General features: G+C 42.8%; 1 protein-coding gene across 5 annotated transcripts in view; it reads right to left on the bottom strand.

Moving 5' to 3' along the window:
- Positions 1-12,846, bottom strand: part of mid2 (midline 2) — a 166,197-nt gene that overhangs the window by 50,122 nt on the left and 103,229 nt on the right. For 4 of the 5 annotated variants that reach the window (XM_084352886.1, XM_084352887.1, XM_084352885.1 and 1 more), the window contains 2 exons: positions 4,462-4,527; positions 2,568-2,663 (listed from right to left, as the gene is read on the bottom strand). In XM_084352886.1, coding sequence (XP_084209012.1) covers positions 2,568-2,663; positions 4,462-4,527 — 162 coding nt within the window. The remainder of the gene's footprint in view (positions 1-2,567; positions 2,664-4,461; positions 4,528-12,846) is intronic. The other variant, XM_084352884.1, reaches the window with a different exon arrangement.

Raw genomic sequence — 12,846 nt, 5'->3', positions numbered from 1 at the left:
CATACATGTTACAGCAGCATGCAGTGAACAGAGCTGCAGTCCAGCTCTAGACAGTCAACAGACTACGTGTGTGTCTGCACAGTGTCTATATTAGTCCATCATGAGTGAACGACAGTCTCTACTTGTTGCCTGGAGTGTAACACGGTCATAAGGTGGTCCAATCGATATAGACATGTAGGCTCACCAGAACCAGTACGCCTTGTTGAGAACAGTCTGTCGATTGCATTCAGTGACCAGTTTAGCAACTCCATCATGGACTCCATCATTTTAAGGTACAGTTGACACAATTGGCCCTGAAAAGGCACAAAATCTGAATTTGTGACAGCCAGAGTTGGGCAAGTTGCTTCTAAAATGTAATTTATTACATATAACTGGTCACTATCATTTGAAAATAATACGTTTCTTTACAATATTACTGTCTGTGTTGCACTACTTTTGTCACTTTCATCACAATAACTGCAGAAGACGATTGGACATTATACAGTGGAAGAGGTTAATATTGTTTTGCTATTATAACCTCAGATTAACCTGGTCTCTATTGACTCTAAAACCTTTTACCAGCATTCAAAACCATTTTCATTATGTTTTGCGTTAAGCTGCGTTGAGAAAAGGACTGAAAAACACGCCTCTTCCTGCAAAAACTGCCTTCTGTCTGACCAGAACCGACTGGGCTTCCAACCTCCTCCAGGTTATATTACTCCGTTACTGCTTAAAGCAATATGTCACTGTAACGGGTTACTTTTGTAGCGCTGGTAAAGGCATTACATTAAAGCTAGGTAATATCGCAGAAGAGCTTTCGGTAGTTGCTTCGCCCACAGTGAAGTGGTCGTGTTTGAAGTTGACTGAATTACATAACCGGCCCTTTAAACGTTTTCGAGAGTGAATGGTTGCTGAGAGCTACTCCAGCTTATCCACTGGTCTTGAGTCATGGTTTGAGTCAGACTGCTTGGAGAGCCACCATCGGCAAAGTACAAGAGGTCACTGAGAGCCTCACTGCTATCTGGTGTTTTCATTTTCAAGGCAGTGCGCTGCATCAGTCACTGGATCAAACGACCGATAACGAGATTGTTCTTCACAAATACATTTTAGAGAAAGTGATTAAATATAAAACACATCCATCCTTACAATCATTAATTCATCTGCTTTTTTCCCTTGGTCTAATTTCCTCTTGTCTTTGGCCTCCAAGTTATAATTCTTTAATACGGTTTGTCTGAAAACAGCGCTGACCGTCTATGAACCCACGATCTGGATTTCACTTTCAATGCTGAGATTAATCAATATTTGACACAGCTAGTGAGGGCAACTGAGAGAACGGAGAGCTGAAAATATCACGAGGACACGCACAGCCACGATCCAGAGGGAGCGAGAGATCTTTTAAAAAATAAATCAAGAGAGAAAGGCACGAAAGTCCAATTTATATCACTGTACTTCTTCAATCGCAGCGAGAGACAGAGTGAGCAGTCGCCAATAGCAAAGGCATTAAGCTGTACACAATCAATAACAGTGACAGACTTGGGTGTTAATGTGTCTCAGAGATAAAGAGAGAGAAAAAAAAATCATGCGGGCTGAGGCCTTCGCCTAACCCCTCGAAACATTTTCTGAGTTTTTTTGTAGGCCTGGAACCAAACAGTGAGACCCTGTCTTCTCGTGAGATTGTTTCTGAAGCTTGACGCATTGATAGTGCTGGATGAGGGACTGCATCGACTTTAACCAAAATCCAGGGTGGCTTTAGTGGTGTGGCAGGGGGGGCTTAGTTATGTCAACCCATCACCTGGGGCTCTAGAGTCTCCTGCCAATTTCCAGCCAGCTAAAGTTCACCTCAGGAGACACTACAGGTGCACAGGGTAAAAAAATGTACCTAGGTATCACTGTTAAACTGCCCCAGTTGATTACTTACATTGAGACAGTTATTTCTGTAACATTTAACTATGTAGCTGATGCATTATCTAATAAATGTACCATTTACAGAACAGAAATCTGAACATTGGATAAAGCTGATAAAATTCCTGTTTTTATTTTGTTGACATACTGGAGTCAAGAGGGAGTTTAGGATATCTCTGTTTATCACTACAAAAACCGAGAATACTGTCGACAGGCATAAAACAGCTATATTTTGGGTATGCCTGAGGAAAAAAATGTTAGAAAATCAGACTTGATGAACAAACCCTGCTGTACAAGCCCTGCTGTAAAACAGCCTGAACAGATGGGGATTGTAAAAACAATTTTCAGACAAAAATGGGTCATAATAGGGTGAAAAGTTTAAATAATAGATATCACCATGACACATCCCCAGTTGATAACTTGAAATAAAAGCCTCGATGTGTATTTCGCCTGACAGAATGCATGTTATGTCAGCGAAATGGCCTGAAAACTCAAAATTATCAGAATCTTTTCACCTGTAGTGTCTGACCTTAAGAGTCTGGATCAACTCCAAGGCTGCTGCCCTGCAGCCGAACTTAACTCTAATGACACCATCAGAGACATTTTCTCTGTGGAAACCAATTGAGTATGCAACATAATTTTGTAACTTCCAGACTTTACTAAAGACACAGAAACATGTTGCATACCTCAACCTGCTGACAGATCTGGATCAGCTTGGCCATTTGGTTCTCCAGTTCACTGTTCCTCTTCACCAGGTTGGTCAGGTTGTTCTCCAGCGTTTGCTGTTGGGAGGGAGAAGGACAAAGGGTCGGAGGAGGAAGACCAGGAGCAGGGAGACAAGACTGAACATTAGCATGTAGCGCAGTGTTCACCGACTAGACAGCTAATGGATGCAAAAACACCACCAACGTAATTGTCTATTCAAATGTTCATTCAGCATTCAACTAGCCAGACACTATCCAAAATCTGGCTGATTAATTATTACAACGTATTAACATAAAATTGTGTTTTTTTGTTAAAGAAATAAATAAGACACTGACTCTGGTTTGTAGCATAACGTTTCTGCTGATGTCTCATGCCCTGTCTTCAACCTAATACCCACTAAGTAGCGGTTCATACGCTCGTATTCATACATTCATACATTCGTACTGAAAAGCACAAGGATTGTGAGTGTTGTGACTGCACTGTCAGGCTGTGCCCTAACCTCAGTCACTTCTTGAACTTGAACTTTGGATCACCTACAACTCATAATGATAAATGTGTGGTACTGAAAAGTCGCTGTCAGGATGTGCTTTTTGTGTTTATATCATACACCCACTTTTGTCTTCTGTCGTTCCGTGTTCTAACTTTGATTGCGGCCTGAGGGTTGCTTTATAATAAAAAGTCATGCAAAACAGTTTCCTTACAAGTGTGTAACTGCTGTTGTTAAGCAACCAGTCTTTTAAAATAGTTCAGCGAATGGGTCCGAATGTTATGAAGGTCTGTGAGACGGAAAAGATCTGCTGAGGTCCGGGTAAGAAATATGCAGGGATGAGTGCAAGATGGTGAGTTTTCTAGCAAAGTGGTCGTGAATGCAGTGAAAAATGTGTATTTTTCTGACATGAAAGATTAAATCGCACAAAAAGGCCATTTCTGCATAATGTTGCTTTAAGATTATTCATAGGGTTGAGTAAATATCAGTCTTACAAAGAAATGTCAATACCTTGAAGTCAGCATTTAAAACAAAATATAGTATTTATTACTGCCGTTAAGAAAACAAATTAAAAACTCCATAATTCTCCAATTTATAGCTTTTTAATGACTACAAATGCCTTCAGCAGTTTCATCTGCTAACCTACTGACTGTAACGCGACCATTCAAGTGCCTGACTCTGACTTTCAAGACTAAAACAACAACAGCAGCATCATCACTTGGAAATTAAACCGATCAACCTCCACTGGCAATTTAAAAAAATCAAACACTCAATTACCGCCCCTTAAGAGTGACTGTTGTCAATGCAAAACAAAAAGAAATGCACGCACATAAATGAACTCACTCAAACACATATACAGTACAAAAGATGACAATGGCAACAGGCAAACAGTGAGCCAGAAATAGAAGTGCCGTTCAAAGGGAGCAAATCAATGACGGCGGCGGCGACGGCGACGACGAGCATCAAAACAACAACAACAAACCACAGCTGCAGAGAGAACAGCACAACAGACAAGCGGCGGGTGTTTGAAGTAGCTCTACTCATGCAAGTGAAAGGGAGGTGGGCTGGACGAGCACCTGGGCAACGACTGACTGTCTTCCCTGTACCTGTCTGTCCGTCTGTCTGTCTGTCAGGCAGCTTCCCTTCTTTCCAATATCTCACCTGCCTGCCGCTCAGCCTGATTCACTTTGTCTGCCTTCTGTCTGTTTGACTTTGCACCTCGCTTAATTATTTATCTGCCTGCTTATCTCCCTCCCTGCATCCCTTCCTTATCCGTCCAGGTGTCTACCTGTGTGTCTCTTTACGTCCAAGCAGCAGGGACTGGGGGAGGATGGGGGGGGAGGAGGAGGGGGATATGGGGGTTGGTAAAAGGCAGCCAGGGAACTCACCGCAGCGCTTGTCTTTGAAGCCTCCATTACCGCATCTGACACTCTGCCCGGGCTCACCTGATAAGCCTACGAACACACACACACATACACCCACATAAGTGCACACATAAACGCACACACAGACAAGCCTGGTCGCACAACGTCCGCCACCTAAACGCACAGTAGCTGAAGAGGGGAGCTCCTTCCTTAAGAGTTGCCACAAACACTCCTCTTATGCTCTAATAAATGCTTTTTGAATGCATGTGAGGCAGCGTGGCGCACACAGTGTCTGTGAATGTTTGTTTCCCTGAAGCCGGCGCTGGAGTTACATCACTGGAACGAGCATTCGGTTGTTGTGTCGCAGCCCTGTGTGAGTGTGTTTTTGTGTGAGGGAGTTTGAAGTGGAACATCAGTGAGAGGGGACAGATGGGTCATTAATTAGCAAGCTGGAGACGAAGATGATTAATACATCAGAACACAGCTGCCTCCCATGAGACGCCAGTGTAACGAACTCCTCTGCCCTCTACATACATGCATGTGTGTGTTTCTGCCTGTGTTGTGCGACTCAGTAGAAGGTGTACCTGCACACATTTGAGCGTGCGTGTTGTCGGAGATCACTTCTGCTAATACTTCCTCTATCCCCGCCATAAGTGACCACACAAAGTCTGTGTGTGTGTGTGTGTGTGTGTGTGTGTGTGTGTGTGTGTGTTTAGGGTGCTGCCTGACTTGTGTTGGCACTCTGAGGCTTCAGCCCAGCAGGCAGGACGAGTGGCAGAGAGAGAGGGGAGAGGCAGAGGAACCCGTCAACAACAAACTCATTAAAACACACAACAGACATCAAAGACGGATTCAGAGATGGAGCGAGAGAGCGGAGGAAAACACGGGTAAATGGAGAAACGGAGGCAGAGAAAGGATGTGATGGGTGGGAGAAAGTGCCAGCAAGTGTCGGCGACATGCAGGGGTTGGCAAAATTAAACGTCAACCCGAACAAGGACAACATTTTTATCATATGACGGTTCATTCTGTCGAGAGCAGCTATGGCAAGACTTCGGTTGCACTAGTTTGGAAATACATCACTAAGTTTGTCCCCTAGTGTCTTACGGAACCAGGTCGCACCATTAAAACTTCATGTCTTAACTCGTGAAGAGCAATATGGGTGCTAATGCGTAAAGCGATTGCTAATTTATGGCAGCATCAAATCAGATGCAAGCAAATAGGCCGAAGTAGTCGACAAGTCACGATAGCATCACACGCTGCAATTTAACTTCCAAAAATACAATTTTGGGGGGTTTAAAAAAAAATGTATTAAACTAAACTGCAAATCCTATCAAATGTAGGTGATAGGTGATTTTTAAGCTACATATATCTATGGAGATATGTTTCAGAGTTAGTCGTATTGATGCGGTTTAAAATAAAGAAGGAAATATCCCTTTATGCTAACTGTCAGGCTAATGTTTTATAATGTGAGGGCTTATTTTTGTTAAGTCTAATTTAATGTTTACGTTAGCTTTGTCAGGCGGTTCAGATAGCTACGTAGCAGTTAATGCTTCTTACTCTTCATTGTACATGGGTCATATGTTAGCAAGCTAACGTTAGCTTTGCTTAGTTTTACCTGACACGTAAAAACTAACCGTTAACCTTACAAAGGGCCACAGCTTGGGCGTCACCTAAACTTCCATTTCAGCCCTGTATTTTTGGAATATATAGATTTATCGCATACGTGTATCGAAAGTAGGCCGGGAATCCAGAAAGACGACTACAAAAAGGACAATAACAGAGACGGAGAGAGAGAACTAAGTTTATAAGCACAGGAGTGAAAGAATAGTGGAAGAAATGGAGATGATGATATAAAATAAATGAGTGAAGAATTGCATTTCCATTGCTTGAGGCATACGATTGGGGCTTGCTGGGGTAGACGGGGTTATTAGCATAAGGTAGTATCATTCATTCACTGATTCTGCTTTGGACGTGGCATGTCATGAGAGTGATCAGAGAGAGTGCGACAGAGTTGGAGGGGGTTGATGGGATGGAAATAGGCACAAGACCCACGCTGAGAGGGGCAGCCTGGCAGAGTATTTCCAGTCTAGCCTGCCCTCTAATTCAGGCTTCTGTCTCTTCTGCGCCTCTCTTTTCCCCTTGTTATCTGTCTTTCTGTCATCCTCTACCTTTCTCTCTTTCACACCGTGCGTCTCCTCTCCCGCTAACCTGACTGTGTGTCTCCTCCCTCGCTCTTCGTCTCGCTACTTCAGTCCTTATTCTGTCCTTCTCGGCACAGTTACGGCTGCAGCTGCTGACAGCCCATCATTTTGGTTTAGATCACCACCCCCTCATATGACTTCATTGTGTTGAGGGGCTCCTGGGTCTCATTTCTTTACAGATGATCCCATATCTCTTTGAAAGAAAAAAGGGACGGCTCCCTATTTATATTACAGTAGCTACAGAGACTGGAGAGAGGGATTCTGGGAGAAATAAAAAATGATACCTGTCTTACAGGAGACTCACGTATGATGAAAGGTTTACTGAACACACATTCGACTTAAGTTTGACTCCGCTGTCACAGTTTAATCTCCGTAGCCATCACTGTTCAGAGTCTGAAGCTCCGGCTCCATTCACAATGCTGCTAAACCATGAAATTACACAGAATTACATCACGAAAATAAGAAATGAGATGATTTGTGTCTACAAGATGACAATCCAAATACTCGTGTTTCTGAGAAATTGAACAAGCTAATCACTAATTTCTTCAAAAGCGTCTGTGTTGTGCTTCGGTACAAACTGTGACAGTAACTGTGACAAATTAACAATTTCTGAAATCACGGCACGGTAATCCAATTACAGTGTTATTACTCCTCAACCTGAGGCATCGGCTGAGCTCATTGTCACTTCGCTACAGGAACATTAAAGGACTTTTTATCTGAGGTCAGATTCAAGTTCGAGAGCAGATAAAGGTGCGAGACAGTGAGGGAAGAGACGAGAAGAGGACACGGCGTTATGAAATCTCACATATCAGACAGGAGACTGTCTCCTAAGCGTTAAGAAGTGCCGAGCTATAGGGAGAAAATGTACACTTTAATGTTCAGATGGCTAATTAGATGACTTTGTCCGGTAGCTGAATCTCAGGGTCGTTATGACGTCGCGACAACAACAATTCAACCGCCGCGACAACAAAAAAATGGAGCAGAACGCCCCGAGGCCAAGTATCCAACATCAAAGTCTTTTTCTTTTAATTAATTCGGGATCCTCCCTCGTGCACAAGAGAGACGCGGAGACAGTTCGAGAAACAGAAATGAAAGCGAGAGAAAGAGGGAGAGATTAAACTGGAGAAAGAGCAATAGAATAGAACAAGCTCACTTTACAGCTGTTGTTAACAAGAGGCTTTTCAGAGTCTGGACGTGTCAGTAACACAAGCCTTCTGGGAAACCGGGTTTTTTTGTCCGAGGATAATATTCCATAGGGCAGAACTCTTGAGGCCGGGGTATAACAAACGGGGAGTCACGCTTGTCTCATAACCCGCTGACTGGGGCCCAATTAAAAGGAAATATATGCTAAAATAGTCCCACGATGCGACACCCTGGTGTGTTCAACCGATCCCCTTGTGCCACATTTGCCACGAGACCAACAGCGATGCCTAAAAACTACCTAAAAGTTACTTTGTGTTTGTATCTCACCACCAAAAAGCAGTTCATTTGTGGATTTTGACTCCTGGGTCGTTCGAGGCAATTCAACTTAAATATGCAACAGAAATTTTCAGTACCTACGTCTCAACTCTGAATGAACTCGGGTGACCTTCAAGCTATAAGCAACCGCGTAAACGATCAAGGCATCTGAAAACGGCGGGGGCGCGGCTATAAATGGGAGCAGACAGCTAGAAGATGCTTGCTTTCATTTACAAGTCTTGTGGGAGAATTTAAAAGAAGTTGCTGCGAGAGAGCAGGAGAAGGACGCAAGGAAGTGTGCGGGAAGGAAAAAGTGTGCTGCCATAGTCAACTACTTAGCACTCAGCTTTATGAATCCCAATTGCCTTTTTCCCTTAAGGCTTATTATGAGAAAGAGCCATCTTAAATGGACACAAATCCAATAGTAATTCAAGTTTTTAGCCACATGAGGGGATTAGGATCAAGAAATTTCTCTGTGGGTTTGAAAGGGAATAATGAATCGTCATGACTACTGAACAGCAGCGAGGAGGCCAGACACAAGCTGGCATACGATTTTGTTTATAAGACTCTTGGCTATCCCACGGGCCTGCGCGTGCTCTCCGCTTCGCAATTATTTGTTTGGGTCAGGGACGGACTGACCCACGACTGCTAAAAACAAGAAAAGAGAACATGAATGAATATGAAAAGGCAAACGCAGAAATAGATGTTGCATGAAGCCACATCACAGACTGCTTCCCAACTTTCTTGAGGCCTTTATTAGACAATTTCATATCAGATTACAGACTGAGGATACTGTGATATTTGAATGTGAAGAGATGGGAATTTAATACAGAGGATTAAGGGGGGCTTGGACTGAGATGAAGTGGGGTTAGCAGAAAACAGTGATATGGTTGAATGGGCTTAAAGGATCTTTCTTTTTCATTTCAATCGGCCTACGCCGGATTCTTCTTGGAACAGTGCGATTCAGTTTCATGGATTAATAATGAGACAGTAAAAAAAAACACATGCATACGAGTCGGCTCCGCTGTTATTCAAGATGATCGATATCTCTGCTGAAGAGAGACGGCAACTGTTTTATCAGTTCTTTTCCGTAACCGCTGATACACTAATCACGTTGCTTTAATTGAGTGCGTCTTACGAATGAGGATAGAGGACCAGCAGATCAATGAGCAAAAGTAAGGAAGCACTGAGCTTAAAGGAAAAACTGTTTTTCTTTCTACGTTCTGTTCCGTTGACCTCATTTTCCTCTGAGAACAGCGCGTTTATTCAGTTATGGACAAATAAATATTTCTGAGTTTGTTTTATTACCTCATAAATACTATAAATATTAAAATCTGGACTTTGTATTTCTTCTCCCAAACTACAGAGTGCTCCTTTACTATACAGCACTCAAATGATTAGTTTGGCATTCAGTATATCAATCAAGAGCATCTGTTTCCTCTTAAACACACTGAGGTGAATTCACTCTGGATACCAGCTTCTTGCAAACCAAACAATTAGCTGTCAATCGCTTGATAACGATTCAAGTCACGGTAACTGACGAACAAATCGCACCGCTTACAACCGCAACTCCACGTGCCTGTCTATGTTTCCCCCTCGAGAATGATGCTGTGATGCCAAAGTAATCTCTGACCAACACTCCATTGGCATCCGTATGAAAGAAGAGTGCTGATAAAAACACGTGACTGCTGTTTAAGACTGCACTTAGTATCTAAACTTAACCAAACTGCTGAAACATTAACCGACGCCGACAATCAAACTATTCAGTCGTTAAGGTACAGTATGAGGACGTGTTGACTCTTATACAGTGTATATATTGCAAATTATGCTTGTACTCTAGTGAGACGCATTCAAGTTCGATGGTGATCTCGTGATACACAGAAGCCTAATTGAACTGATGTCTCATCAATCATGCAGAATTGATTTCACAAAGCTGACGCAGGATTTCCCATCGAATAGCAAAAGGAGACGGATCAGCGACGGACAACACAGAGTTTGTGTTTATGCCAAAACACGTGGTGTGGTATTTTAGATAATGCGTATGTATGGACTGTGACTGAAATGTATCAACATCTTGTTGGACATAATGGAGTCTAAATATATTAATAGCCTTAAACATAAGCAGGTACAAGTGGATCTGGAAAACAGTTTCATCATTTGAGTTGTATGCTGTGTCGCTCATAACAAATCCTTGTTATCCACGTCCAGTAGATGATATCATTAGTCTGGTGTCACAAGCTGGGGGCTGGATAAGAAATATTTCTGTCTTCAAGACATAAGCTGTAGCCACCGACTGTGACTCCTGACTTAAGACATTATCATCATGGCGGCTCTGTTTGGCTGCTTTGTGCAATTTAGTGATATGGGAGAGCTTTGATAGAGGAGCAACAGGGTTCTGAGCAAAACATAATTTATTGTGTGGACAAGCTCATCTGCAATATTGATAGTAATGTCCAGAGAAACACAGAGTGCAGCGCTGCTTCTGATTTAAATCAGCTGTGGCAATGTGTTTCTCTTAATCCGTAACCGGCATCTGATGTTTCACAGCCTGTAGCTCGGAAGAGGGTCTAGATGGCAAGTAAAATAAGCATAGTCATAAACAATTACTTGCTATGCTTTATTTACAGATAAGTGTCAAAACAATGACTATTTTGAATTAATGTAAACAAATCGTAAAGAAAAAGACAAAGAGGAAACGGAGGCAGCAGATGCCTGCAGCCCCACTGGTTCCTGCCACTGTGCTAAGCTAGGCTTAACAAGTCTCAGCATTTTCTCCATATTGAATGCACAGATGTGAAATTGATATCGATCTACTCGTCTAACCCTGGGGTAGACCGGCAAATAAGTGAATTTCTCAAAAAGCCGGAGAATTCCTTTGATGCTCAGAAGGGTTACATCACCTTCATACCTTGCATTTAGTCTTTGATCAGCAGCAGTGTGGCCGTTAACACTTTTATTTTAAGGGGGTTGCATAAGACTGACATGACACTGTCATTAACATAAAGGAATCTGATTGTTGCCGTTACTGTAGGTGTCATCCAGCCAGTTAACTCTTACCCTAACCAAGTCATGTCATGGTTCTGATGCTGTCATGTCAGTCTCATGCACATCCCCTTCAAATAAAGTGGTGGGCTATCGAGTGACCCAATCTGCGGGGAGGCTGCCCTCCCACCAGATAATCCAGGTTAAGTCTCTCGAGTTAATGAGCACCTCCACTGAAGTGTCCTTCAGCGACGGTGAATCCCTGCTGCCTCCAAAGACACCATGCTGAAGCTGACCTTAGCCTCTGACCTCTCTGTGAAACTGACAGTGAATGATTCTTTCTTTCTTTCTTTCTTTCTTTCTTTCTTTCTTCACCATCAGTCTTGGCACCATTTGCACAGTGGAAACAGCTCAGCTCTCACAGCCTTATCTACAAAAACCTGGCTTGTTGTTTTTGCCGTGTCAGACAAATCGGTTCAACAGTATACAACAGGACATTGTTATGCTTTTGACAATCTCCTATAAGCCACGTGATTCTGAGATTTCCTCGGCAGGAAAGGGATTTTTATTGCACGTAAACAAGCTTTTGGGAAAAGTTTTGCAAATTTAAAAAAATGGGTTATTATTGTGCAAAGTTCCTGTTGAATAAATAAATAACTTCCTATACATGTAGCGTAGACAGAGTCTTGGAGATGTAGCGGATGCCGTGTGTGACGGTAAGGACACAGCCCAGCTCATTAGGCAGGATTTCCATGGCTTGTTACTAACCACCTGTCCTTTACATGCACCTCCCATGGCACCAGCTCCAAGTCCTATCATGCTGCAGGCTGCCCTCTCCTCCTTCTGATTGGTTTCCATTGCACATGGATTTCATATTATTTGCAAATTAATTTGGATAAAAATGCCTCCTGCGTGGAAAAACCAGACGAGGTACAGAACAGAAACAGAGAGAGAGAGAGAGAGAGAGAGAGAAGGAGTGCCGAACAGCAAGAGAGACAGGCAGCCACATTTCATTGGCTGTAATACAATTATCTAGCTGCCGGCTCGTTGGTATATTCATATGACACGGTTATTCATTTCGCCTTATTTACTAAAATGGAATAACAGAGACTGCAGTGAGTTGGGTCTGAGTCATTCTGACTGATGGGAACCTAGAGGCTGTATTTTTTTCCCTAAACTCTGACTCATTGCTACAATGAAAAGTTTTCAGCAAAAAAAACATTATAATATCAACAACAGTGCTGCTATAAATTCCTACCAATTAAGGACCGGAAGACTGGACAAACACAGAGAACACACAGAATGACTTTATACTGAGGCTGTTCGGACCTGGTATCAACACACAGCTCTAAGTGTAGGTGTGGATGACCCTAAGAAGACGCATTCGCATTTGAGGTCTGGTCACTCAGACATCACTCGGACGTGGTCTGGGACACATGTGGCCACATTCCTTTAGTAGTGTGTATGGACATGTGTCCTGGGTCCTGAAGTCCTCAGCGAAACAACATGAAGAAGCCACAACAACAGTCATAATGGATTACATGCTGCCTGACTTCCATGTAGTTCACTGTAGTGTAAATGACATGTTTGGGCTCTCTTAACCTGCCAATGTAAGCAGCAGAAGTTTGTGAATGAACCGTCTGTTACTACTGAACTAGTAAAAGCAACATCCCCAGACTCCCTGCACAAACCGTGTGATTTTAAGAGTTGCTGCAGTTGGAGAAACTTAACAAACTTTATGAAACGTCTTTCGTAAATTCTAAATCAT

This window comes from Pagrus pagrus, assembly GCF_965226575.1.
Source record: "Pagrus pagrus genome assembly, chromosome: 5".
Classification (NCBI taxonomy): Eukaryota; Metazoa; Chordata; class Actinopteri; order Spariformes; family Sparidae; genus Pagrus; species Pagrus pagrus.
This window is presented reverse-complemented; position numbering and strand designations above follow the sequence as displayed.